The sequence below is a fragment of the Tachypleus tridentatus genome, chromosome 2 (assembly GCF_004210375.1).
Source record: "Tachypleus tridentatus isolate NWPU-2018 chromosome 2, ASM421037v1, whole genome shotgun sequence".
Taxonomy (NCBI): Eukaryota; Metazoa; Arthropoda; class Merostomata; order Xiphosura; family Limulidae; genus Tachypleus; species Tachypleus tridentatus.
Genome location: NC_134826.1, coordinates 95,169,249 through 95,196,841, shown reverse-complemented (window position 1 = coordinate 95,196,841; position 27,593 = coordinate 95,169,249). Strand labels below are relative to the sequence as shown.

Genomic DNA, 27,593 nt, shown 5'->3' with positions numbered 1-27,593 from the left:
TAAAAGATTTTACTCTCCATTGAAGACAGGTTTGGCTTCTCATTATTATAAAATTGAAAGTAACGCCTTTAATTTTATAACAGGGCTCTTCATCTTCATGCAAGTATTCATAGTTATTAGGTCTGCCACTGACACATGATGTAATGTAATTGTCTTTTGAAGTCATTTGTAAATTCACAGAGATAATTTCCTAGAGGCAGAACATTAGTTCCATTTGAAATGTACATAATACCGTTGGTGTTGTAGTACAATACAGATAGACCGAATGTCCCTAATGCACAGTACACTTTAGATAAGAGTGGTCAAAACATCAGAAAGATGTTTGTTTGATATTTCTGTGATAGAAATATGCTTGTGTCTCCAATGAAGATCAATAACTATGTTATTAACTAATCTAACATATTTTATGATCTTATTATGATTCATTGAAGAAATACTCTTTAACAGATGTCATGTAGGTCAGCTGTAATGTCCTCAGACCTACCCAAATTACATCAGAGAGTTAAGACAAAGTTTCACAACTAACCTTCTGCCTAGATTAAACTTTTCTGTTACCGGAAGTCTGTTGCACATCTTCCTTTTCAATATATTGTTCAATATATCCGTTTTACCTCTCATACAACACAGTGAAAGGGCCATCATGAACTTTCCTAATTTATTTTCAAATATGTATCAATAACTGAAATTCTTGTTAGTTTCTTCTGGAAAATGATAAATTTCATAAGTTTGTATTATAATCACACCTGACTACTTTTTCACCTCTTAATTAACCCTTGCCAATAAAAGCCATGCAAGTAGTGATCTTCACTATATATGTAAAAATGGCTCGTTTGGGTTAAGAAAATATTTTATGTAGATGAGCGAACAATGTTTTGACCTTCTTCAGTCGTCAGGTTCACCCAATATTTTCTCAACCCAAACGAGCTGTTTTTACATATATATTTCTCTACAAGTGAGTTCTCTCAACACCACTGATAGTGATCTTCATTGATTACTAACATATTTATAATTAGATTGTTTTCCAAGATATGTCAAACCTACAATAATGGCCTTGATAGCAGATATCAACTCTATTCTTTGTTAACACTGACTGTTTTTCATTTATCATTAAATCAAGTTAAAATATTCAAGAGATGCTACCAATATGGATCTTCTTTGAAAGCTAAGTTAAATGTTGTAGAGATGAAACTGTATTCCTAACATGCCATGATGAAGTTTTTGTGACATTTTGTTTACTTGCTCTGGGAAATTTACTAGACATTTGCTTAAGAGAATAAAAAAATGTGTAGAATTACTGAATAAAATTGTGAAAATTAATATAGTAGCTTGTTAACATTATTAGAAAAACACTTATCCCCAACTTCACCGTCATTAAACAGACATCTCATTTCTTGAGAACTTGCCGTTTTCTACAGTTCATGTTACTTTTTGTCTCTCAGTTGAGAAAATGGGCATAAGTTTGTTTGAAGCTTTTTTATAGCACAATTAAATGGCTAAAAGTATACTTAATAAAACACGATGCATTTTGTCTTAATGTGTACTCATACAATTGTTGTTTCTTTACTCTATAATTGAATATGATGGGTTCATACAATCATGCCTATAATAACCATTATTGTACCATGTTGGTTGTAGACAGAATCAATGTAAGCTCCTACACAGGTGTGTTCATATATCTCAAACAAGATGTTGCCAATACCATGTTCTGGTTTTATTCTATAGCAATTTTCCATTCTGTCATTACATACACAACTGATGTTTATGTAAACTATAATTATAAATGTTTTTATATATGCAAATGTTTTTATATTGCATTTAATTGCCTAAGAGCACACTTTAAAAAACACATTGCATTTTCTTTCATTAGTTAGCAATTTCAAGAATTCTAATGCATCTGTCATACAACACAGTATAATTACCATCTACTATTGTTACTAATTAGCATCACATCTTGATTGTAAATAAATATAAACTCAAGAGTTTTTATACTTCTCAAACCAGAGATTGAAAATGTCATGTCTGCTTTTACTTAGTACTTAATTTTCATTATATGTTTTCAATACACACATAACTGTTGTTTCTTTAAGAAATATCTTTTTAAATTATAATTACCTCCACTGATTGTCAATAACTGGTGTCATGTTATGTGAATAATTATTAAACACAATAATTAGTACTTTATTCATTTTTTGGAAAACATAACCTAATAATAAAGTAAAACATAACAATAGGAAGCATTTATTAAACATCTGAAATCTTCAAAATTCTATCTTCAGTAATCTACAGATAGAAAAATAAACACATTATAACTATAACAGAAATATAACTTGAAATACACAATTAAGCAAATTGAATGTAAAAAGTATAAAAAAAGAAAATATAAGTTATGTAGCACAAATGAAATAAGATACATTAAATCAAGTGAATAATGTGCATTATTTAGAAACAGAAAAGTTTTTGTGTATCTTGTCTCTCATATTAGAAGTTCAGTATGATGTTTGGCTGTTGAGATAATTTTTTAAAGTTTGAGAGAAATTAGATACCCTATTTCTCTAATGCACTGGTAGATACTGGAATTTGGATGATGATTTTATAATGATAAGCAACAGAATAATGGCAGTAACAACAAACATCTGACATGAAATGCCCAGAATAACAAATCCTTCACAACTACACTCACATGAGGTAATGATAGACTTATGGCCATGTTGCAAAATATTATCAAACATTTTGACGATGCTTTTTCATGAGTTAAACTGCCATTTTAAAATGTCACATGCTTTTTTTTTACTACGTTTTCTTACAAGCTAAGCTATAGACTTGTGGAAGTGTTACAAAATATTAGTTAGCAAATGATAATGAAAATCAAACACTGAACACGCTATCAAGAACAAATCATAATGTACTAAACATCATCTGCACATTACTGAGAAGATTCTCATATAAAGTGAATCTGACTAGATGATTGTGCAAGTCTAAACAAACATGATTATAGATGTGACAGTATTCACAAAGTAGCAACAAATGTCATCCAGTCATAAAGATGTTCATACAAGACAGACTAAACAGGGTGAGAAATTGTATACACAAGTAACCTTTCCCATAATTTGATGTCCAGTCCTGGGTCACTTGGCACCAATCACCAAAAAGAGATGATGGGCTTGGAACTTTTCTGTTTATTCTTACTTACTGGATTCCTCCTTGAACATTTAATATTCTTATCACGCCAGCTATGTCGTGTATTGCTAAACTCTGGAATATCAGTATTTTCTTATTTTAATAATTGATCCTTAGCCTCACTAATGCTAACATTAGATATCTGTTTATTAGCTTTAGTCAACAGGAAGGTATCTTATGTCTCAATACCTGTACAAAATTCTGTTTCTATGTACAGTTTACCTCTGGAAAGATGTTTCAGTGCCATAAGCCATTAAGAAATCTTGCCCTATAATACCATCTATTTTTGGGTCTATCTGATGTAAAATGAGCACTCTAAGTCTCTTTCTTTCCTCTGAACACTATACTTACCTAACATCTTAATACGATGTCTTGTTTGGGAAGTTAAAATACTTTTAGAAATTTTATTCCTGGAAGTATTCCTAATGTTGAATTTTTATACATTAGTTATGTACTTAACTCAATCTCTTATTCTATACTATTCTATACCACTGGCACTACATCTTCACTCACTGTGCTTTTTTGTTTTCAGCAGGCATCTGCAGGTTTGGGCTATGCAGCCTTTAATATCACAATTAATGTATGCTATCTGCTCTTTTCTCTTCTGTTTTTGTAAACAGTTCATTGTTATGTGACAAACCCTGCCATAATGAAAATACTGGAAGCTGTTGGGTTGCATCTACTTGTTTTGCCAGTGTACTTTATCAGTTGTATTACTGCTTACTACATTTATTGCAGAGTGTTGGGACTTATATATTCGTTTTTCTTGAAGCTCCTCTGGAAGAGCTACTTCAATCAGATCTAGTAAGGATGCATTAGGTGTATGTTTCACTTACATGGTCGCAAGTTGCATTATTTAGAAAACCTCTCTCATAAAGATTGTAAACTATCCCAAATCATCAGTCCATTTGGATGTCTATAAGCTCTGTGTAATCTATTTTCTAACATTTGTAACTTATGTACAAACACTGACTGATTCATCTCAATGCTGAGTCCAATTACCTATTTGTGTCATAACTGTATTTAGTGTTTCTCACTTCCTTTCTATATTCCACCATTTTCCATACTAGATACTGAAAAACCTACTGTTTCATGCAGTTCATCATAAATTCATGAAATTTTAAAGAGACAAAAAGAGCTTATTAGCTCATCGAGGAGTTTGATAGATTGATATTATCAATACACTTAATAATCTCAAATGCCTTATTTAAACCCCTCTACAGAGAAAATAAGCTTAGAGATTTTAGTCTTTCTTCATAGGATACCACCATCATCCCAGGTATCATCCTAGTGGCTCTTCTCTGAACCTTCTCCAACAATTCAATGTCCTTCTTGAGGAATGAAGCTCAAAATTGTACACAGAAGTACAAATGAAGCTTTACAAGTGATCTATACAACAAAACAATAATATCCATTGTCTTATGTTCAATACTTTTATAGACCTTACCAAAAATCTAATTAGCCCTATTTGTAACTACAATACACTCTTTAGATGACTTAAGTGATTTTTTGATCACCATACCAAGAATTTTTTTCAACCACAGTAATTAACATATTCCTATTTTAATTGTTATAAAAACTGGAAATGCAAAAACTTCCATGCATCACCTTACATTTTAAATAGTTAAATAACATTTGCCATATACTAACACAATGCATCAAGTGATCTAAATCTCCTTGTATGTCTGCAGCATCTTTGATATAGTTAGCCACCCCTGAAACCTTAATGTCATTTGCAAACTTCAAAATTCTGTTAATCATTCCAGAAACAGTATCATTAATAAAAATCACAAACAACAGATTACCTAGCACTTGTAACTGTCATCCAATTGAATCAAACTCCATTTATCATTAATCCCTGCTTTATACTTTCCAGCCAACATTCTACCCAATTTAATGATGAAATTTCCCCACACACCCACAGATTTCACTTTTTATAACAGGTCTTTCATGAGGCACTTTATCAAACACTTTCTGAAAATCAAAATAAACTAAATCAGCTCTTGCAGTAACATCCTCATAGAATGTCAGAAGATTTGTTAAACAAGATCTTCCCTTGGTGAAATCATGCTCTTTCTTTGACACTATATTAAAATGCTTTAAGTGACTTTGCAATTGCATCTACTGATATAAGACTAATTGGGGTATAATTGCCTAGACAATGTTTATCACCTCCTTTAAATACTGAACTAACATTAGCTGCCTTCAAGTCTTCTACTACTCAATGGCATATGTAAAATATTAGCTAGCAGTTCAGAAATAAAATCTTTAAAACTCTAGGATAAAAGCTAGATGGTTCAGGAGATTTATTGATTTTTAGGTTTCCAACTTTTCTCTTACAATTTCAGAACTTAAAATATGTTTTACATCAATATTTCCCCATACATTAAGTACTTTGACTGAGGCACTATGCTTACTATATTTTAGTAGTAAGTATCATCAAGATACTTAGGACTGGTGACAAGTCCTAATGAGGCGAGATAAAATGATTACCAACCAAAAAAGACAACAGAACTTCTCTAATAATTTACTGGTAAAGGGAGGGTGGTTTCACAAGCCCAGGCACAAAAAATGGTAGTGGAGGAACCAAAAAATACTTGGAAAGACCTGAACCAAATCTATACCATATTATCAGGAAATCTAGCCTATTTTTTCATTGATACTTGTTATTATGCATATAAATAGTTTAGATATATCAAATGTATGTCAATCTTTAGATGTAATCAAGCATCCATCTGATCAAATGGTATAGCATAATTTTTTCAAGTTGCATTCTTGAGTTGCTTTGAAGAGTACAATGTTGAGGATTTTGTACAAAGAATGTTTATGAAGATAAGGAATTTCAACCTGTGGCCTGGATTCAACATGAAGGGGAGAAAGAACAAAGAAACATTTTAACACCTGCTACCGTATAGAATAATTATTACAATGTATATATGGATATTTTCAGTTTTAATTTATTATAATTTTGGAAAGTAAACATGGTAAAAACTACCCATGTAATTATTTTTTCTAAATATCCACTTTACATAAATTAGTGAAAATAAGTTAAATCAGTGGACTGACTCTGCAATGAAAACTACTATTTAGAGAGGGTCAGTTAGGTAACAGTGATCAAGACTGTGATGTACTTTAATTCCTCATACATGACCTCATTACCACATTTATAAGTCCTATTATTTTCCTAAATTTATGAATTTTCCAGTGACATAGAGGTAAATTCCTAGCTTTTAAATTTGACATTGTTATTGTAAATTGCAATAATGAACTTCTTAATGATTCAACACAAGCATGTAGTCAAATCCAAATACCACAATGCTGAGGTTGAGCTGCAGGTAGCAGAAACAGTTAAGCATGCACCAAGCAAGTGCAGTGGAAACCTACTACTGGTAAATATATTAACAAATAAAGTAATGCAGTCATACTGGTCATATAAACAAATAAAGTGATGTAGTCATACTGGTCATATAAACAAATAAAGTAATGCAGTCATACTGGTCATATAAACAAATAAAGTAATGCAGTCATACTGGTCATATAAACAAATAAAGTGATGCAGTCATACTGGTCATATAAACAAATAAAGTGATGTAGTCATACTGGTCATATAAACAAATAAAGTGATGTAGTCATACTGGTCAAAACTGTTTACTGATACACACAATAAAACATACAGAATATAATATAGCCAAATTTGAAATGTCTAAAGCAAAAAGTAAAGTAGAGAATATAGTGTCATCACTAACAAGTAATGTTCCAACTTTTTCTAAGCTTCACACTGTATGAAACAAAATGTACATTTTTCACATAAACTTAGATGCAATTTTATTTGTACAGCAAGTATTTATACAGATTAATATAGCTAAAATTGGTTTGGCATATAATAACAACAGTCCTTGGCAGAAAAACAGAAATACAAATTTCAAACCTTATGATTTGTGATTTTATTGCTACCCCTTTTGGTCTGTCAAACAAATATGAAAATCATATCTGACACATATACCTTCATCCTACACAAAACAGGAGCAAAACCCCGAAACAGAATGATCTCCTCACAGAAGAAATCCTGGGGAAGTGAGACTCAGGCCACATCTGACTTGCACCAAGAAGAAACAGGATCCCACTGAGAAGGGTGGCGATATAGCAGCGTAGACAAATAGAAATGGAGTTACAAAGACTTGCCGAAACAACCTTCATCTTAGGTAGGAAGACTTCCCAACACCTAGTAGTGTAAAAAAAAAGTGTCATACACAATGCACTTCATGAAGAGGAGGGTAAGTGACCCTAAAGAAAACAGGATCCTGACTTAGAACTCAACATCTCAGCAAACACATCAAGAAAGCAAGACTGATAGCAAAGTGTGTGCCACTGGAGAATAAAGATGACTGAGACCAACAGAAAAACTATATAATGAAATCACAGAATCACTCCATCCAAAATACAAAGGGAAGATAAAGCACAGACAGTAATGGATAACAAAATAAATGAATGGTAAAGTTTTGTTATTAGGAAATGCAATCAATCCATAACAGTCCAAACCTCATACTGGAAGATGTGAATGCATTTCATTATAGCAAAGCTACACTGGGCTATCTGCTGTCCCCACTAAGGATAATCAAACCCCCGATTTTTGCACTGTAAATCCAAAAGATGATGCATATTATGGGTAGGTGGAACAAAATAAGAAGAATATGATAGGCCAACATAAATGAAAGAAAATCATACCAATTTCCAATCATAAGCATACCCTAAAACAACAAACGTGAACCCAATCATCTGGGTAAAAAGGAAAACCAAAGAAGACCTAAAAATCCAAGCAAACAGAAGACAAAGACAAAAATTAACATATGTCAGGAAACAATGGATACAAGGGCAAGGTGTCCTAGGTAAAATCCCCAAAATGACACGTAAAAAAAAAAAAAAGTACATTCAGGAGGAGAAAAGCAAATTGCAATGAGTCACATTAACCCACTCACACACATTTAGGTGCTGGTATGACAGGCTACTACACAAGTTATACAGAATGTTGCCAAAAATGGTATAAATCATGAGTAAATATAGCCCTCACACCTGTGGTTGATAACTATGGAAATCAACTGTACAGCAACATCAGTTGTAGTAGTGACCACTCAAAATGTACAACTCACAAACTTGAAAAATTAGAACAAAGAGAGTAGATAATGAAAGTGATTAATTTTGAAAACTTTGTAAATTAAAAATAAGTGGATATAATAAATAAATCATGAGCAAAAACAAGCACATCTGTAGAGTAAGGCTACCAATCAAGAAGCAATTAACAACTGCATTAGAGAGGATGTTGGTTATGATGGAGGTAATTTCACACTTCTATTGGTAGAGTATTACTGCTTGATCATTTGCAGTTATACATGCAGAAAGAAGTAGAGATTACAAGACCAATGGGGAGTGAAAAAGTTATGCAAAATGGAGGGCAGCTTTTTTTTCTTTTGTAAGAGAAGGTATGATATTGTATCAGAATTAGTATGTCAATACCACTCTCACACATACTTATCAATTGTAATAATATTGTATCTCTTCCATAAAATTCAGTAAGCCAATATCACACTGCCACATAAAATTCACAAATACCTCAAGTTTCTGTTAATACTATAGTGATACCAATATCCAAAAATTAAGGCATTAAGTACCAAGGTGCCTTTTTTGCCAGTAAATTTAACATATCAATTATATGGGACAATATAAAGGTATTAACAATCAGTATGTCTCTTCATTAAAATTTGGGTTGGTGGTGAACCTAGATTCTTTATTTGTTGAGAATATATTCTACATTGAGTTATTGGTCAAAATTACCTCCCAGGATTTTCTTCAATACTTCCTTAAGTTTACTAGATAAAAACAAAAAAAACATACAGGTTACAAAACAATGTGCAACCTCTGCTTTAGTTATTTTTATGTAAAATTTATTTTTCATATGAATATATGCATCACATAAAATGACTAAATACATAATTTCAAAGTTTACGTTCTTGATATTTGATGTTAAGTGACACAGTAGAAACACTCTTCTTACCACTCAAAATTCGAAAGCAGATTAAGCAATTCACTAATAGAGTCCCACTCTCTTTCTTGAGGTGTTATTCATTATTTGTCAATCTCCTTGCTAAATCGTTGCCGAACACATTCTCTATAAAAATCAAACACCTTCATCGAGGCTGAGCGGCAGATCTCAAGACATTTCATAAATTCAGTTTCACTATAACTTCCTTGGGTAGTGGATGTTATAACTTCACAATTAATGCTTTCAAAAGCAAAAATGAAACATGCTTTAGCTTCCTACAAAAACAAACCAAGTATAACTATGACAAAACTTCAGGGTTATTTTACATTCTTTCTGAAACAGTCAATTAGGTCATCACATTTGTAAGCTAGATATTTAAAAAAAAACAATGTCTACTTTTTATTTATCAGGCAATCAACTTATAAAAAGTAAGAATAAACTACAAGTCTTGCTGTCACTTACAAGGCAAGTCTTGGTTGCTAAATATACATAATATTTGTTGTGTTTGGTTGTGAGTATAATACATGCATTATATATTATCTTCTTTTACTGTACATTTAAAGTTTCAATTCAAAATTTCACTAAATAAAATTCAATATAATTACCAAAATGAATACAACACCAACATGCAAAATCTTCATTCTTTGACATTTTTCATAAACAAAAATATTGAATTAATAAACAAATTTTATTACAAACATTAACAATTATTAAAATTTAGTTTATTTGTAATATGTGTCCATTTCTGCCAAAACAACACTTTTACATGAATAGCTCACATAGCACTATAGAAAGTATTTTAATTTACTCAAAATTAAGAATTTGTAAAATTATTTTTCCTTCTTACCATGTCATTTTGTTACAAGGCATGAAAATTTTGGAAAACACTTATTCCATCCTCAGCAAAATTTGAAAATAGTGTTATAAAGATATTTATTAACTACAACTATGGTATAATTAATCATTGTTGTGCTATTCATGACTAACAGTTCTACAGTTGTACTTAATATGTCTGAAGAGGGAATAAGTGTATTCAAAACATATGAACCTTGTGAATGAAATGTTTTTATTTTGTCAACTGTATTCATCTTCATTCTAACATATTCAGTAAAAGCTGTAGCTAACATATTTCTTAATTTCTCTTCAGGCACATTGTGCTATTACATCAAGAGTAAAAACCACAAAACCCAAAATTTCTTGCTACAACAAAAAGTAAAATCTCTATTATTAGCTATAGCCATCTTACTTACAATAAAACAGTCACCATCTTATCTCTTGACAAAAAAAAATTCTTCATTCAACCTGTAAAGAGCCTGAATTACTGTAGTTCCTGTGATCATCTTACACCCTCGACACTAATGCACATCACATCTTTCCATTTCTAATTATCATATCATAGATATATTATCTTGTAGAATGACAAATTTTACCTCTTCCTGTTTTAGACTTGGATCAAGTAGAACATCTCCCTCTGTTGTAATAATAGCATTAAGAGCAGCTACTAAACACTTCATTGCTAAACCTGAATCCATTAAAGCCATACAGGCACTGTTGATACAGCATGCTAGAAGCTAGAGGTTTCTTTTAAGGAAAAATGATAAGTTTTTGGTTTTTTAAATATTTTAAAAACTCATAAAAATGTTTTAATATATCAACTACCCCTTATTTACCAACGTGACCTTTACCCACAGGACCAATCAAGACAGCAACTACGAAAACATAATGATCTAAGCACCATATGAATCAATTTTCATGAACAAAGAATGTTAAGGTGTGAACTATAATTTGTATCAATTTCTAATTATCCTTTTCACTGTAGAAAGTAACTAAGTCGATGGAATATTAACTGTTGTCAACAGCAGAGACTTACTTTTCTTTACTGTTGTCAAAAAGTTTTTCCCTCTACAACTAGAGGTGGAAACAATAACAATTGACCATAAGACACCAAGTGTGTTTAAATTGTAAGCATGAGAGCAATCAGAAGTATAACAGTCCCTCAGTTGAAGCCCCAGCTGGCAGAAAATACAATGCACCCATGCACAAACATGTCAGTTGATTGTTATAATTCTTGTGTTTTGCTATAATTTATGCAAGTTATTGATGCCATAACATCAAGACATGCCATATGCATCTTATATATCTTAATGCATAATACAGCAAAATATACTGCTAATTTGCAATGTTTTTTAATGTAGAAATGACACTGATTGGTGACAAACAGTAAAATCTAATTACATGGTGAAAGGGTTAAATCATTTTCTAATCGCATTTTTTATGGCAGGAATCAACAACAGATTTTATTTAATTTTTAACTTAAATGCCAGCTATTTATTTAATTTATATTTATCATTATTTTTCAATTTTATCTACTTTCATTTTAATTAACTTTATCATTCATAAGAAGTGCCAAACTAGAAAGTCTATTTGTTCCTGAAGAAGGTCATAAACCACAGTACCAAATTGAGAAGTTGGTTGACTGGTCTGGTATTTTGTGGCACAAAGACAATAGGCCACCTGCATCAAACAATGGTAAAAATGGTAAAATGGTAAAAGATTATAAACTGCAAAATAATATCAGGCTAAAAACTAAACAATGACCAAAATCAGGTAAAAATGAAACTTAAATAGAATTAAAAATGGCAAATGGCATGTAAAAAGCTAAAAATATGATCAATATGAACAGTGTCACCATTGCCTATGGCACTGTCCAATGTCATGAATAAGTACATAGAAAATGTGTATCTAAAACTTTGCCACTGTGGCCAATTGTAATGATGATATAACAGTAAAATGTCCACAACTGTGACTTGAATATCACAAAGGCTACACATTGATTTATCAGTACCAGATAAATAAAAATGAGATGTTAAAAACCTGTGACTAATGTATAGCTTAGCCAAAACAACTTCCTTCTGATCCTTATGGAAACAAAATGGCTAGAGAGCAACAGTAGATGTTATATGGATAATACTGATATAACATTCTTCATTCCAAACTGACTGCCAAATGGCACATAACTGAGCCTTGAATAGAAGCCTGTAGTCCACATGAGGAACAAGCACAGCCATGATGGCACCAGAGCAGACAATCTTAGAAGAGGTATCAGAAAGCTCATTCCCACAAATATCAACACAGCCAGTATCCAGAAAAACAATATTAAAACAGAAGATAGATAAAAATGAGCAGTTGATGAGAACAGAGTGATAATGCAAGAAATAAAAGAAAGCTCACTGTCAACAATAAACACAAAGAACTTTGACTTCGAGACAACAGAAAGAATTATCACCACAGAGATGGAGTTGTGGATCAGGGTGAAAAACTTAATGGTGACAAAAGTACATGCAAACAGTTTTGGAGAAAGAGTTGGTAAAACCATCTGTTGTGGTCTACTTCAACAAATGAATGATTACTATTTGAAGCTAACTCAATAAATCTTATGTTTGAAAACTGATATGTGGAAATCATAAACAAAGAGCCTTTTTACAACTGTAGGAGGAAATTTTCAAGTTATAGCATTGACTTTCACACTAAAAAGCATAACATTCAAGACTCAGCATTGAGGGACTGTATGTTTCTGTGTAAAAGAACAAAAAAAGGTAAAACCTACATGGACTTGGAATCACTCATTATGTAAAAAATTAAGAATGAAAATGAGCAAGTGTCCATGGAACTTGTATGAATGGAAGTCCTGCAGAAATGCCATACCTCCAAGTAGCAGTATAAGCCTTCCCAATGAAGCCCATAGAGGGTGGGCTAGAGAAATTTGTTTAATTCAAGAAACCAAATAAGATAAGCATTAATCACACTCTATAAGACCTTACAAAGAAAGCTAGTCAAAGCAATTAGCCAATAATTAAAAGGTATCTAAGGATCCTTCCCAGGCTTATGAAATGTTAGACAATAACCTTAAGTCAAGCATCAGGAAAAATGTTCTCCTGCCATATCCAGTTAAAATAAAAAATAATAAGAGCAAAAGATGCAGGAGAGAGATGGTGCAGCATCTTATAGTGAATGTCACCAGGTATGGACTGTTATACTGTTAAAGAGAGAGCTTAAGTTCCACCAGTGTAAAGGGGCAATCATTAAAGCAATTGTGCTCTGCCCAAGACTTGATGGCCAAGAAGGCAGAGGAAGAAGAAGTGCTGTAAAAATTAGTACGGCACGTTCTGAGGGAACTGGCAGTGCTCCATACCTGTGCAACTTTCTGATTATCAGCAAGCAAGCAAGACAGAAAAAGGATGGGAAGTATACCTACCAGTGACCTTCTAAATCTTGTCCCACGACTTTGGAACTAGTGGTAGAAGAGATGTTAGTTGTACACTTAATTGAAGATTCATTTTGGCTTTGATGTTGGACCTGCTGAGCAAGGGCATGAGCTCACTAAAAAGCAGTGTACTTGAAAAAAGTGGGATACCTATGAAAGATATCCCAGGACAATGTTTAAGCCTTTCGTACCTGGTGGCAAGTCGGAGACCATCATGTACAAGGATACCATGGAAAACATGTCATATTTTGAGTATAGAATGAACAGTTGCTTAAAAGATAAAATCAATTACTGCCTCCAGGCAATCATTAGTAGATGGAAGAATAATGCAAGAAAGGTAAAAGAGAACCAATCAAAATGGTCCAACTTCCACCATGGCACTCAGATAAGGTGGCATCAACCATGCCCAATCTCCTTCAAATTGACAGGAAAATGATCACTATTCTGCATGTCACCATCAATACTCCATGAAAAACAAGAGAAAAGTGAAGGAGAACAGATAAATACCAAAATAGGTAAAAAGAACCATTACTGAAGAAAGAAAGGTTGTGATCTCTGAGCATACACTCCACTGAATTATCTCTCCCATCAATATCAACAAGTCACCTGAGATGAAAAGGGGAGACAACAATTGTTTTATAAGAGCACCAAGTTCTAACTGATTTTAAATCTTTCCAAGAGATAAGTAAAGAGAACAAACAGTAATAGTATGATCCCAAGGAGACATGGCCTCAAAGAGTGTATCAAATGGCACAGACAAGGTGAGAGCATGTTGGTCAATCAGCAATGCCACTCCACCATTTACTCATCCATCACACAACCTGTCATTCCAGTATAAAGATAATTGCCAAAAGGTGACAGCATCAATGAGTTTCAGGAATATTTCCTGTAAGAAGAGAGACATGAGACAATAGGAATCAAACAAGACCTAATGTTATTCAAATTAGAATAAAAACTCTGGCAATTACACTGTATCAAAGTGGCCATTTTTATTTAGGTGGAGGAGAACTGGATGAAGCAGCCTTCTGTTTGCAAACATGCCATTTTTTTCCGAAAGAAGGACTGTAGACCTCCATGGAACCTGACTTGGGTTTATTGGGTAGATTTCTCTCAGTAGAAACAGAATCCAGAGAGTGAGGGCATAAAAGAATAATTGTTCTGCCTCTTGGGGCTGAAAAAGATGAACCCTAAGCTGTCATTAGAACTTGGAGCCAAAGAAGATGGGCCCAAACAGACACTGAATGCAACAGTGAGCACGGAGACAGGAGTAGACATTGACTTGTCTACTATTTTATCCATAGAAAGCAAAAGACTCTTCACTAGGTGTGACAAAGAGTATTGGAAACATGGTAAGATTTGTCTGTACTCCCCCTTTAGTAGTGAGATGTAGTGCAACAGCATACACTTGAGATATAGTACGGGGACAATTATCAATCCTCTGGATAAGAAATGTTTATAGTACATAAATATCACCTATTTTTAATCCACCCAACTTTGGGCAAAACTAAAAATAAGAGGTATGGAAACCTTCACAATTTATGCATTGAGGGTCCAAATGACATTCAGAGGCACCATGGTCTTTGTCACCACAACAAGAACATAAAGAACAATGACAAGATGCCTTAGAATGTCCAAACTGTTGACAATGGAAACATCTGAAAGACTTAGGAATATGTATCTTGACAGAGGCAGGTGTACATGGTGATGTAAACATCAAAATTAAAACAATGGCCAGCAACAAAATTCCATTCTTACAGTTCTTACAAGTGGAAATGCACCACACAACAGAAACTTCTTGGTAGTAGAAACCAACAAAGATCTCCAACTCTGTAATTTTTTTTAGGTTCTTATCTATTATAACTCCTTCGAGTAGTTCAAAGTAACATGGAGATTAGCCTTAACAGGTATGCCCTCAAAGTCTTTTGACTTCAGGAGTTCACTATGTTGTGGCATATATGTTTTAACCAAGATACCTTCAGAACATAACTTCTTTGCTTTCTAATCCCTTCTAGATAAAAACAAGAGGCAATTTTCTAAGAATTTCTCAGCCAAAGAATGTAAAATTAGTAAATGAGCTGAACCTCAATCAACTTGGGTGAGGACCGTGATTTTTAAAAGGGAATCACATTAAAAAAGGTCTAATGTATAAATTACAAAACATAAATGGCATTAAAAAGATGAATGCTCTTTAAAAAACTAAAAACATTTTCAAGGTGCACAATGTCCCCATCACCAACAACATTGTCTAACATTATGGACAAACCTTGGAACAGAACATGTTTAAAATAATGTCATCATTGAGAGTCATAACGACAGCAAGAAAGCAAAATGTGACTTATTGTGACCTCAGTGTTACACAGACAACACAATGGTGCATCAGTTCCAGATACAAGAAAGCAATGAGTTAAAAAACTGTGACCAATGCATAGTCAAGTTAGAAAAACCTTCTCATTCCAATCCTTATGGAAGCAAGATGACCAAAGTCCAATATTGGGTTTTATTTGGAAAAGCTTGTTTTCGCATTGCTCACTCCAACTTGACTGCCAGCTGACATGGAGCCTAGCCTTGAATACAGGACCATATTCCCTGTATGGAACAGGCACAGCAATAAGAGAGCCAGAGCAGATAGATTTAGCTGCAGTGTTGGCGAGCTCGTTCCTGTGAATACCAATGTGGCCTAGTATCCAGAAAAACTGGATAAAAGCAGATGAGAAAGAGAAATGGGCCAGCTGGTTTTGAATATTGGCGAGATCAGGATGTGAATTAACGTGAAGCTATTCCAGAGCCAGTAGAGAACTAAGCAGGTTAGCAAAAATAGTGCAGTTTGAGTACTGCTTAGCTTCTACGTGATCCAGGGCAAGAGAAATGGTTTACATTTTACAGGGAACACAGAAACTGTAGAGGGTATTTTGCACACAACCACCAAACCACAACAAACCATGGCAGAGTCCACACAGTCACCTAATTATGAACCATCTGTATAAATAGGAAAGGAAGGATGGTTTGAAAGATGTTCAGCAAATAACAGACAGTATTTCCAATCAGGAGTGTCTACTTTTCTCAGATGACTTAAAGATAGGTCACATCTGGGGACTGTAAGAAGCCACGGTGGGATGGGCTGACCAGTGGATACAGCAATATTAACCAAGGACAGACCCAATTCATCCAACTGCACCTGGATATGAAGTCCAAAAGGAACAATGGCAGATCATCTGTTCTGAAAAAGTATTGCCCACTGAGGAAGCAAAACACAACCCAAAGTGGGATGCTCTGATAAGGAATGAAATTTAGGAGCATACACTAGACAACTGCATATGGCAGAGGTCCAAAGATGGTTCATGAGATACTATGTACAAGCTCTGAACTGGGAAAGTGCAGAAAGCCCCAGTGCAGAGCCGAAGTCCTTGATGATGAATGGGGTCCAGTATCTTTAAGATTGAGGTCCTGGCAGAGCCATAGACTAGTAATCCATAGTCAAGTTTTGATCGAATGAAAGCACAATATATCTTTAGCACAGAACATTGATCAGCTCTCCAAGTGGAGGATGTTCAATGCTCTTGTACACATGACCCATAGTTGGTTGATGTATGGTATAAAGGTTAGCTTATGGTCAAAGATAAATCCCAAGAACTTTGTCTCAGGGATCACAGGCAGCACAACGTCACTGATACAGAGTTCAGGATGAAGGTGAATACCCAGCTGGTGGCAAGAGTACATGCAACTGATTTTAATGAGAGAAGTTAAAGCAGTTTGCTGTGGTCCACTTCAGTATACGACTGAGGGCAGCCTGTAGCAGCCGCTCAATATACCTCAAGTTCAACGACTGACGAGATGTGAAAGTCGTCAACATAAAGCCCGTTTGCAACAGTGAGAGGGAGTTGTTCAGTGATGGCATTAATCTTTATACTGAAAGGTGTGTGACACTCAAAACACAGCTCTGAGGGACTCCAAGTTCCTGTAAAAAAAGAACAGGAAAGTGTTGAACCCACACGAACTTGGAATCTCCTGTCAATTAAAAAATTTTTAATAAAAATGGGCAAATGACCACATAACCCAAATATATGGAGGTCTCACAAAATGCCACACCTCCATGTTCTATCATAATACTTCTCAATGTCAAAGAATATTGAAATAAGATGTCATTTGAGAAAGGCTTCTCTGATTTACATTTCAAGTTAAATCAGGTGGTCCATGGTGGAGCGCTGTTGCTGGAACCAACACTGGGTGGGTGAGAAAAGGTTGTTTGATTTGAAGAACCAAACAATACGAGCATTAACCATCCTCTCTAAGGTCTTACAGAGACAGCTCATCAAAGCAATTGGATGCTGGTTTGAAGGAATCTTGGGATCCTTCCCAGGATTAGAGAAAGGAAGGGCAATAGCTTTGCACCAGGCATCAGGAAAAACATTCTCCTGCCAAATCCAGGTAAAAACAATCAGAAGAATAGCAAGAGAAGCAGGAGATAGATGACACAACATTTCATAGTGTACATCATCAGGTCCAACCAATGTACTGCCAGACCAATGAAGGACCAGTTTGAGTTCCACCAGTGTAAAGGGACGATTATAGTCATTGAGACAATCAGCTCAAAAGAAAAAAGGTGATCACTCTGCCTGAATCTTGATGGCCAAGAAGGTGGAGGAAGAGGCAAAAGTGCTAGATACCCAACAAAAGCTTTCACCTTGAGAATAGACAATGCTCTGGGTATCAGCTATTTCCTGGTCATCAGAGAGCAAAAAAAGAGGGGGACAGAATTATATTGCCCACTGACCTTTTGAATCTTGTCCCATATGACTTTAGAACTGGTGGTAGAAGATATGCTGTTTGTGAACTTAATCCAAGTTTCTTTCTGGCTTTGATGTCTTACCCACCAAGCATGTGCACAGGTCTGCTGGAAAGTGATGTGGTGCGAGTGTGTGGGATACTTTTTGTAAGTATCTGCCATATGGCAGACAGGATTCCACCACAGACAAAGATATCGTAGAAAACATGTCGAGGTTTTTGGAAGGCATTTAGCAGCTGCTTGTATAATACAGTCAGACACTGCTGCCACACAGTCATCTATTGATGTCTCACAGATGAGGGTAGGATCAAGTTTTGGAAGAGCAGTGAAAGAAGGCTAGTTTGCTTGATCCAGTTTCCACCAGGGCAAGCAGGTCAAGTGGCATCAACCAAGGGCAGTCTCTCTAGAAATTATAGGAAAATGATCACTGCCTTATGAATTATTGTCAACCTTCCTTGAAAAATGGGAGAATAGTGAAGGGGAGCAAATTGAGAGATTAATAGCAATAAAGGACTGACTTGGTGCATGAAAATAAGTAGAAGAACTGCTATTGAAAAGAGAAAGGTTGTGATCAGACAGCATACAATCCACAAAGCGACCCCCTCCTATCAATATCAGCACTTCCCCAGGGGTGATAATGTCCGTTAAAGTCCCCCAGGATGAAAAAGGAAGATGGAAACTGTTCAATGAGAGCATCAACGTCTGATTGATCGTATGTCTCTCCAGGTGACAGGTAGAGAGAACAAACAGTGATGGTACAACCCAAGGAAACATGGATAGCTACTGTCTCCAAGGGTGTGTTGAGTGGCAAAGTCAGAGTGGGCATATGCTGATCAACCAACAGTGCCACCCCTCCATGCACTCGTCCATCATTCAGCCTCTCATTTGTGTACAACGAAAATTGCCGAAAGGTGACTATTGGCCTGTTTCAGAAATATTTCCTGTAAGGAAAGACACACAGGATGGTAGGAAGCAATCAGTGTTTTGATGTCATCCAGATTAGAATGTAAACCTCCACAATTCCATTGTATCAAGGTGGCTATTTTTATTTATGCATAGGTGAACTGGGTGGAGAACTCTTCTATTTACGACCATGTCTTTTTTCCTTACTGTTTTTATTCGAGGGGGGTCTATCGACTTTCATAGATTCTGCCCAGGGTTAACTGGACAGGTCTTTGCTGTTGGAAGAGGATTCGAGTGACTGAGGATGTGAATGAATGATGGTTTTGCGTCTTGGTATTTGCTGGAATGTATGTGACGGAGAGAGATGGGTTGTTGAAGTTGATTCATCCACTTTTTAACCATGGAGGTCCAAAGACTTTTCATTTGTTTTGAGAACAACTCTTTTGGAGGCACAGAGAAATCCATCTGCACTCCCACTGTAGTAGTGGAACAAAGTGCAGCAGCATATGTCCAAGATGAAGTGGTGGACAGCAACTTTCAAGCCTCAGGGTAAGTAATGTTATGAATCATTTTCAAATGCTGCACGTCTTTTTCTTCCAACCATTTAGGGCAAGAACGAAAGTAGGATGAATGACAGCTATTGCAGTTGACATAATGAGGGTCCGTTTCACACTCACAGGCATTGTGGTCCTTACCACTGCAACGAGCACACATCAAAGAACCATGATATGACACTGGAAACATCTGAGAGGGTTTGGAATGTATGGCCATACCCTGCAATTAAGATAACCTGCCTTCATGGTGGCAAGTTGACGTGGTAAAGTAAAAGTCAAAATGAGGACACTAGTTGGCATCGTAATACCATCTTTCCAAGTGGAGATACGCCACACTGCAGAAACTCATTGGGTGGAGAAGCCAGCGAGACTCTCCGACTTGGGGATGTTCTTCAAATCCTTGTCAACAATAACTATTCATGACAATTTCAAAGTAGCATGAGGTGTAGCCTCAATAGGTATATTCCAAATCACCTTTGAATGCAAAAGGAGTTTATTGTGTTGTGATGCGGATGTTTCCACCAATATGTCACCAGGTCGAAGCTTCTTTACTAATTTTGGAGAGCCAGTCCCTATTGTCCCTTCTTAATGAAAAAGGGAGACATTTGGTCTAAAGGTTTGTCTGAAAGAGGACGTAGTATAAGAAAATGAGGTACAACAGGTGTTACAAATGTTGAAGATTGCTGCTCAGTATCTTCAAGATCTGGTCGTTTACCTGTGGACTGGTTTTTCACTATTTTATTTCTAACACTAGTACTTTGTTGACCCTAGCCCAAGTGGACCAGCCGACTGACCCTGGGAAAGGGGGGCACCCCAAGGCTGCCAATCTACAGGAATTCAAGGCCAAAATGATGTGTTAGGGTTAGACACTTCAACCACCAGGATCCTCTCCTCCCCTTCATGGGTCACCATGCACGGCAAACACGTGGGTGGATGTTTAGGTCGCAGTTCTCACCACATGCAGGAATCCACACCAAGGGGAATTAAACTGTGATCACAGCTGGAAACTACTGAATCTTAGTCATCCTTCTATAAAAATCCAAATACCATCAGATTTTAATCCTGAAATTTACAAATCATTTCATACCATTTAGTTCCAGTGCAATTAATATAACATCGAGTAGCTTGATGTTTTTCCCCATTACAACACTCAGTGTAATAAAATAATCAAACACATGAAGAGAAATAATTCATTCTGAATGTAAAATAAATAGGGAACTCAGCACTAATAGTAGGGATTAACTCCAATATTGATATCTTTCTTTATATGTTTTTCTTTTATGAGGCTAACATGTTACATGAGACACCATAACACTAACTTATGTTGTCTTTCCTGCAGCTTAAACAACAGGTGAGAAGCAAACTAATGTAACTGAAATTTACTTAAAACTTTTTTTCGATACACAAGGATACTCCTCCATCGTTCTGCATTTCTTGTAAAATAATGTTTATAGACTTCCGTGGATGAAGATTAGCCAATAATGTTGCCTCTAATGTGTTACGAATAACTCGCTCCCAAAACTTTTCTGGACAACCTATTCAGGAATATGGAGAAGTAATCTTATGATAATACACATACAATGATTCTGAAGTGCATTTATAGAAATGCAAAAGTATTAAAAAAATTTTAAACAATATTTTTAATCATATTCCTGAAATTCATCATTTTACAAATGAAAAAAAGAAAGTAATGTGTGTTACAAATTAGTTTAATGTTATGGACATAATTCCTTAACAAAAACCACAGGTGATCCAGTAATTAGCAGTTTCATAGTGTTTTGGTTTGTTTTGAATTGGCACAAAGCTATACAAGGGCTACCTGTGCTAGCCATTCCTAATTCAACAGTGATAGAATAAAGGGAAGGCAGCTAGTCAAAACTACCCTATCAACTCTTGAGATATTCATTTACCAGCAAAATGAGGGATTGACCATCACATTATAATATCCTACAAATTGTGAGTAGAGCTCCTAACCATTATGCCATACCCTTTTTGTAGTGAAAGATGCTAGTCCAATAGAATAAATAACAGATATATATATATTTGCCCAAGTCATGACATCTATAAAATAAACCAAAAATATGTATTTTGCATGAGTGATTTACTTTCTTAAACTTTTTTTCTCATTAAATAGTAATTCCTGACAACTACAAACAAGGGTTGATCAAAACTACAGAATGTATCAATCCTATAATACAAGCGTCTTTACTTTCTGGTGGGACAACAGGCAGGTACCTGAGAATTGAAAAGTAACTAATTTTACTCTTCACTTTAATGGAGGAAATAAGAATTCTCTTCAAAGCAATAGATCAGTAAATCTTTTTTTCTTTTTTTTAAACATCTGAATGAGACAAGATTTTCTGTAGATTTATTCGAAAAAATTCAAGAATAAGATAAGTGAGCCTCTTTCATTTCTGGTAGTTCGAAAGACAGTAGGCAGTGCTTGAGAGTTAAAGTTGCTAATATAACTTCATTTTTTGTTTTATATTCCCACAAAATAATTTTAGTTCTCATTTATATTTATGTTTACATGGTTGAACAATATTAAAGAATTATCTCAAATTATTTGATTATGAACTGTTATTACATAAATGTGTTTCAAGAGCAGAGTAATTTTTTATACTCCCAAGTTATGTGATTATGGCAAGCCAAATTCACCTTTTTTATCTTTTATTTTTTCATATAAACTGCATTAAAGCCTGTTCATGCATACTGTAGCTGCATTTTTCTCTCACAATCACGAAAAGTTAAAATTTATTAAGACTTCATAAATCTTATACTAGAACCATTATTATTTCATAATGCTCTGCAAATATTACCTGGCAAACCCATTAGTGGCTTATAAAGAATGTCAAAATATGCTTTGTCTGCTAATTCTTTATTTGGACGAACTTCAACTGGTCCATATACAGCTGACTGCACAACTGTGTTACCTACAAAAGTAAAACAAAATCTTGAGTTACAAACATTCTTAATTGTTTCATAAGGCTCTAAATATTGAATCATATATCATAATATTGAATTTTATTTCTACTATAACAAACCATCCTTTCATCCAGTACTTACATACAGGTACTGGATAACTTGCAGCAACCATTTACTTGCTTTACAAAGAAAGGTGAGGCAACTCCACTTGAAATAGCTTTATTTCTCTACCAGGGTGATAAATCCGTGGAAAACATTACCATCTACAGTTGTAAAAGAGACAACTTTACAGGAGTTTAAGAAAAGACTTATCATGTCTTAAGTTGGCAGGTTTTCTATCTGTGAATGTAAGTTGCAGTTAAAGAAATCCTTGATGTCCTATAATGTTCAAACCACCACATCATCTAGTACAACTTCACTGACCTACAAATATTGCAACTATTTTAGTTTATAGAATGAGAATCATGTGAAACATGTAAAATAAAATTATTTCTAATTCCTGATTAAAAATATGTTACTCCTCCAATTCCTTTCCAGTGCTGTGCAAATAATAAATTCACTCTGTAAAATAATTTATCACAGTCAATGAAATATACTGAAAGAGTGCACACAACTATACTTTTTTATGGCAAAAATTCAGAAGTTTTTTTTTACACAACTATTCAAAGATTTAATTTTCAAAACCTGTAATATGCTCATACAGTATCCAACAAAATTTGTTTACTTCTGATAATAAAAATCTATAAGACAATTTGTGTTAATATCAATAACAACTTGTGATTGCTTTACTTGTATATAATATTTGTAGGCCACTAAATATATATTTCAATGATTAGAGAACTGTGATCACAAAACAGAAAGTCAAGACATATTATATGGTTTTAAAATGAACTGTGATATAGCAGAAACTGGGAATTCTGATTAGCACCTAGCTATTGCTTTATTCTGTATCTCATTCTTTTAGCATGAATATAACCTACAGCAAAATACTTTCCAAGTTTCTCGGTTACTGGTAAAGCACAGAAAAGTTGGTGCTTCACTAAAAGTAAATACAATGGCCATAAAATGGTTGAACAACAAACATAATTATAACAATCATTACATACATGAAACCAAAGGTTCTCAAACAAATGTGTGCAGAATAGGTACAATAGACCAACCTAGTACTGAAAAGGAATGTTAACTATAATTCTTAACTTAGTATGTATATCTACCTGACATATGATAAAGATTTAGCAATATGCAAGTCTGTTATATATAGAAAAAAACAATGTTACAAAGGTATTTATCCTCAAGACATGTCTGTGAATCACCAATACCAGTCTGACTCCGATAAATTGCACTGTATGGTGATGTTCATATGAAGAATAAAAAATATTTTGTTCACCATACATTTTACATGACCTCTAGTACAATGAAGATGCAGATCTACAGTTCTTTCAGCATTATTGCATACAATGTCTGGTATTTAATCTCTTCTACTATGAAGTGTCTCTGAATCAGCCATTTAAAGTAAAAAGAACAGTTGAAAATTGTAAAATAAAATATATAATACCAAGTTGAATGACATTGTGCAAAAGATCATGGCATGTACACATTGATCCCTTCCTATGCACATATGGCTAATTAACATAAATAAGAACCAGGAAACTATTTAGAACCCTACAAACCTTCATATATAACCATGTTCCAAAAGCACATAAACAACATATGCCTTTGAACTGAAACTTCATAAATGTTGTTTTAATTTAAATAATAGATTTTCCATAATTCAGCTATACACCTTTCAAAAATAATATCCATTTTTTTCTATTATGTAAGGACTTTTTACAAATCAGGAAGAAAATACAAACTCTTACTTACATCAAATTGCTATTTCAATAACCACAATGAACACTTTTAATTATTGCATTTATTAATATGAAACTGAAAAAAAGGAAAGTGTTAAAACAAATATGCATTCTCATTTATCCTGATATTTTTGTTGTGAAATTTACATCTTTTTTGTGTCAAAACTGTGTGTTGTGATCTTTCTTTTATTTATTGCATCCAGAGCATCTTATTTTTTATACGTCAGTTAAATAATTATGTTGTATCCTGTAGTACTGCCAAATCAAGAGTGCTACATAATTAATATTATAAAGTAATAACTAAAACAATGTTTGGAATAAAGTGGTAATGGCCAATGTAGAATGACCAAATTATTTTTTTAGCTCTTACAAGTAACATTAAACCTTCATCTTTGAACTTGAAATAAACAGCTGTATCATCAAGTTGGATAATTATAAATACACACACTTAATATCACTAATAATTTTAAATTGTTCACTTATGAAAAAAATATAAAACATTTTAATGAAAGATGCCATATTGTAATGTAGGAACAGTAATTCAAAACGATTATTTAATATTGAATAACACTTTTTTATGATATATAAAATAGGGTTCTTTTTACTTATATTAAAACAAAATATAAATCTGACTGCAAGCTATAACAAGCGATATTCTACACTAAGAATACTTGAAATGTTAACACTAGTTCCAAAATATATACATGTACACATAAAGTTGAAATCTGACTTTAACTCACTTCTACTTCGAAAAATTCAAGTGTTATTGTTAAGTCTAAACCTAAGCCATTGTGTAATTATTCTTTGGTGACATTAGGACTAATTTTAATATTAATACAACCTTGAGCTACAATAGCCGATCCATCTGGTCGTGAAAGGTTACTCATTTCAGCAGATAATGTTCGAATTGACTGTGTTTCCATTTTTTCATTATCATTCGACATACTTGAATTGCTATTTCACTGGCTTAAAATTATATCTTGTACGTTGTGTTAAGGTGACTACATGTGTTTTTAGTGCCGCCTATTAACAAACATTTTACAAATCATTTCAAATATAAGCCTATTAATATCACCTACGTAGAAAATATTCTTTACAAATATTTTTTTCTAAAGTTATAATAAAAATTGTTTGTTTGTTTCAGAATTTTCCCGCGAATCTACAAAACTGAACTGTCCCGCACAGCAGTTCCTAATTTTGAAGCGATACACTACACATAAAGCAGATCTACCTTATTTAAGCAAATTGTGTGATTTGTGAACTCTTACAGTGTATCCATGATCGCAAAATAAGGAACGGGTTTTTGTGGCAAATGAGGCCCTAAGTCTGTTGTTTTCAGAGTGTTTGGGCACCTTGAAGCTCATAATGTAAGAAAAATGTCTGAAAGTTACTTAGAAACTGAAAAAGAAAGTGTTTACCAATTATCATGATTCCTTGTGAATGAGGCAAGACATCACTATGTTGACATTTAAAGTCACAGCAAACTAAGACTTTAGCCATATCCAATTGATTGTTTAATTGTTTAAATTGTACTCCATGAGAAAGAGTGAGTGTAACAAACAGCTTGTAGCAAAAATGTAAAGTTATCAGTCTTGGTCTCTAAGGACAATGTAGGTCTTGAGACATGTCTCTTGGAATAAGAAAGCAAAATAAAGAGTTCTTGGTTGATAAAGAAGCACCTAGAACACTTATAGATGTCATACACTCCGAACAAAACCACCAATCAGATCTATCTACACAAACTTTATTTTTTAGAATAGGGATAAATTAGATGTGAATTGAGAGATCAAACTGCGACTATGTTGGTTCATTTTCAAAATAAAGGTAGTTGTTGACAGCTTCAGTTCTGGCATCATCATCCTTGGAATGCATGTACTATCAAACTTATTGGACTTACTATACCTGTGGAACAAAAAAACTGATGTTCCATAGCAAAATTATTCAATTTTGACTACATAGGCCCAAAGAACAGTAGACTGCATGGGTTTATATTGGAAAGATAGTCACAGTACAATATGCTTAGGAACACAAGTGGTGTTTGTGGTTTACTATAGATAATCCCTAGTGTATTTCGAAATACATTATATGATTATGGAGCCCATGTATGAAAGAGGCTGTTTCCTGTCTAAAAAAGAGGCAGAATATAGCTTTGGTAGTTATTTATTTGAGAAGTTGTCTAGCTAATGGTCATCAGTGTTCTAAGAAGACTACATAGATAGTTCTTTAATAAGATATGGTTAATTGAATCTAACCATAATCATAAACACACTGTTACCGGTGACATATATCTTATTTAAGATATATTAAAGAACTCTGTTATTAAAGAACTATCTATGTAGTCTTCCTAGAACACTGAATGATTAATCAGCAGTAAAATATAATGGTTAATAAAGAATGGAACAGCACAACCTTCAGAGAGTGGTTAGTCATCTCCAGTCGTGATTGCCAAAATGTTTTTCCCGTGTTTTGCACTAATTTCAAATACCTTAATATGGTAGCTGGCATTTGCTCCTTTCCACGAACATCCATTGGTTCGGTATTTTAGACCAGCATCCAGGTAATGAAAAGTAAAACTAGATGAAGGCAGAATCAAAAAATCCTTTTAGTTTTTACCATGCCGTTTGACCTGTGTAATGTGGCCACCATTTCTGAGAACTTAATGGAGTTGCTAAAAGAGCTGCCTCGAGAGAAGTATCTCGTCCATGTCAGTGTATATTTTGTGTTTGGTCACATGTTTAAATCTGCAGCTAAGAACACAAAAATGATATTCAAGTAGATTAAAAAGGAAGGTTTCAAACTGAAACTTAAAAAAAAGTATGCTAATTCAGACATAAATTTGAATTTCTCGATTTTAATGGGGGTAGAGACGGAATCTCCATGCAACTTGCTCAAATAGTTATGTTGCAAATTTGGATTCATCATGTGAATAAATGAAAAGTCTCCAGGTTCCTTGATTTTCTACTGTATTACCATTGGTTTGTGATCAACTTCTTCAAGATTATTTCACTATTATCGACTCGTAATAAGGCAAAAAAGCATTTCCGTGATGACGAGAAAACCCACTTGTAGAGAAAATTATATATGTAAAACACGGTTGGTA

At 34.1% G+C, this 27,593-nt stretch overlaps 1 protein-coding gene across 5 annotated transcripts; it reads right to left on the bottom strand.

Moving 5' to 3' along the window:
• Nucleotides 1–1,665: 1,665 nt before the first annotated feature.
• On the bottom strand, nt 1,666–25,527 carry Rrp46 (exosome complex component Rrp46). Of its 5 annotated transcripts, none has more exons than XR_013025230.1 (6): nt 25,335–25,527; nt 22,538–22,651; nt 21,132–21,253; nt 10,645–10,785; nt 9,227–9,489; nt 1,666–2,280 (listed from the first exon to the last, which is right to left on the bottom strand). XR_013025230.1 is itself a non-coding variant. In XM_076489592.1 (6 exons), exons 2-6 carry the CDS (start codon nt 22,813–22,815, stop codon nt 9,298–9,300), a joined length of 600 nt encoding a protein of 199 aa, XP_076345707.1. In that variant the 5' UTR covers nt 22,816–23,066; nt 25,335–25,483; the 3' UTR covers nt 6,977–9,297. The 5 variants fall into 5 exon arrangements, 2 of the variants coding, with proteins under 2 accessions (XP_076345707.1, XP_076345706.1); XR_013025232.1 differs by having other exon boundaries at nt 2,223–4,566; XR_013025231.1 differs by lacking the exon at nt 1,666–2,280 and adding an exon at nt 6,977–7,399.
• Between the last annotated feature and the right edge of the window lie 2,066 nt (nt 25,528–27,593).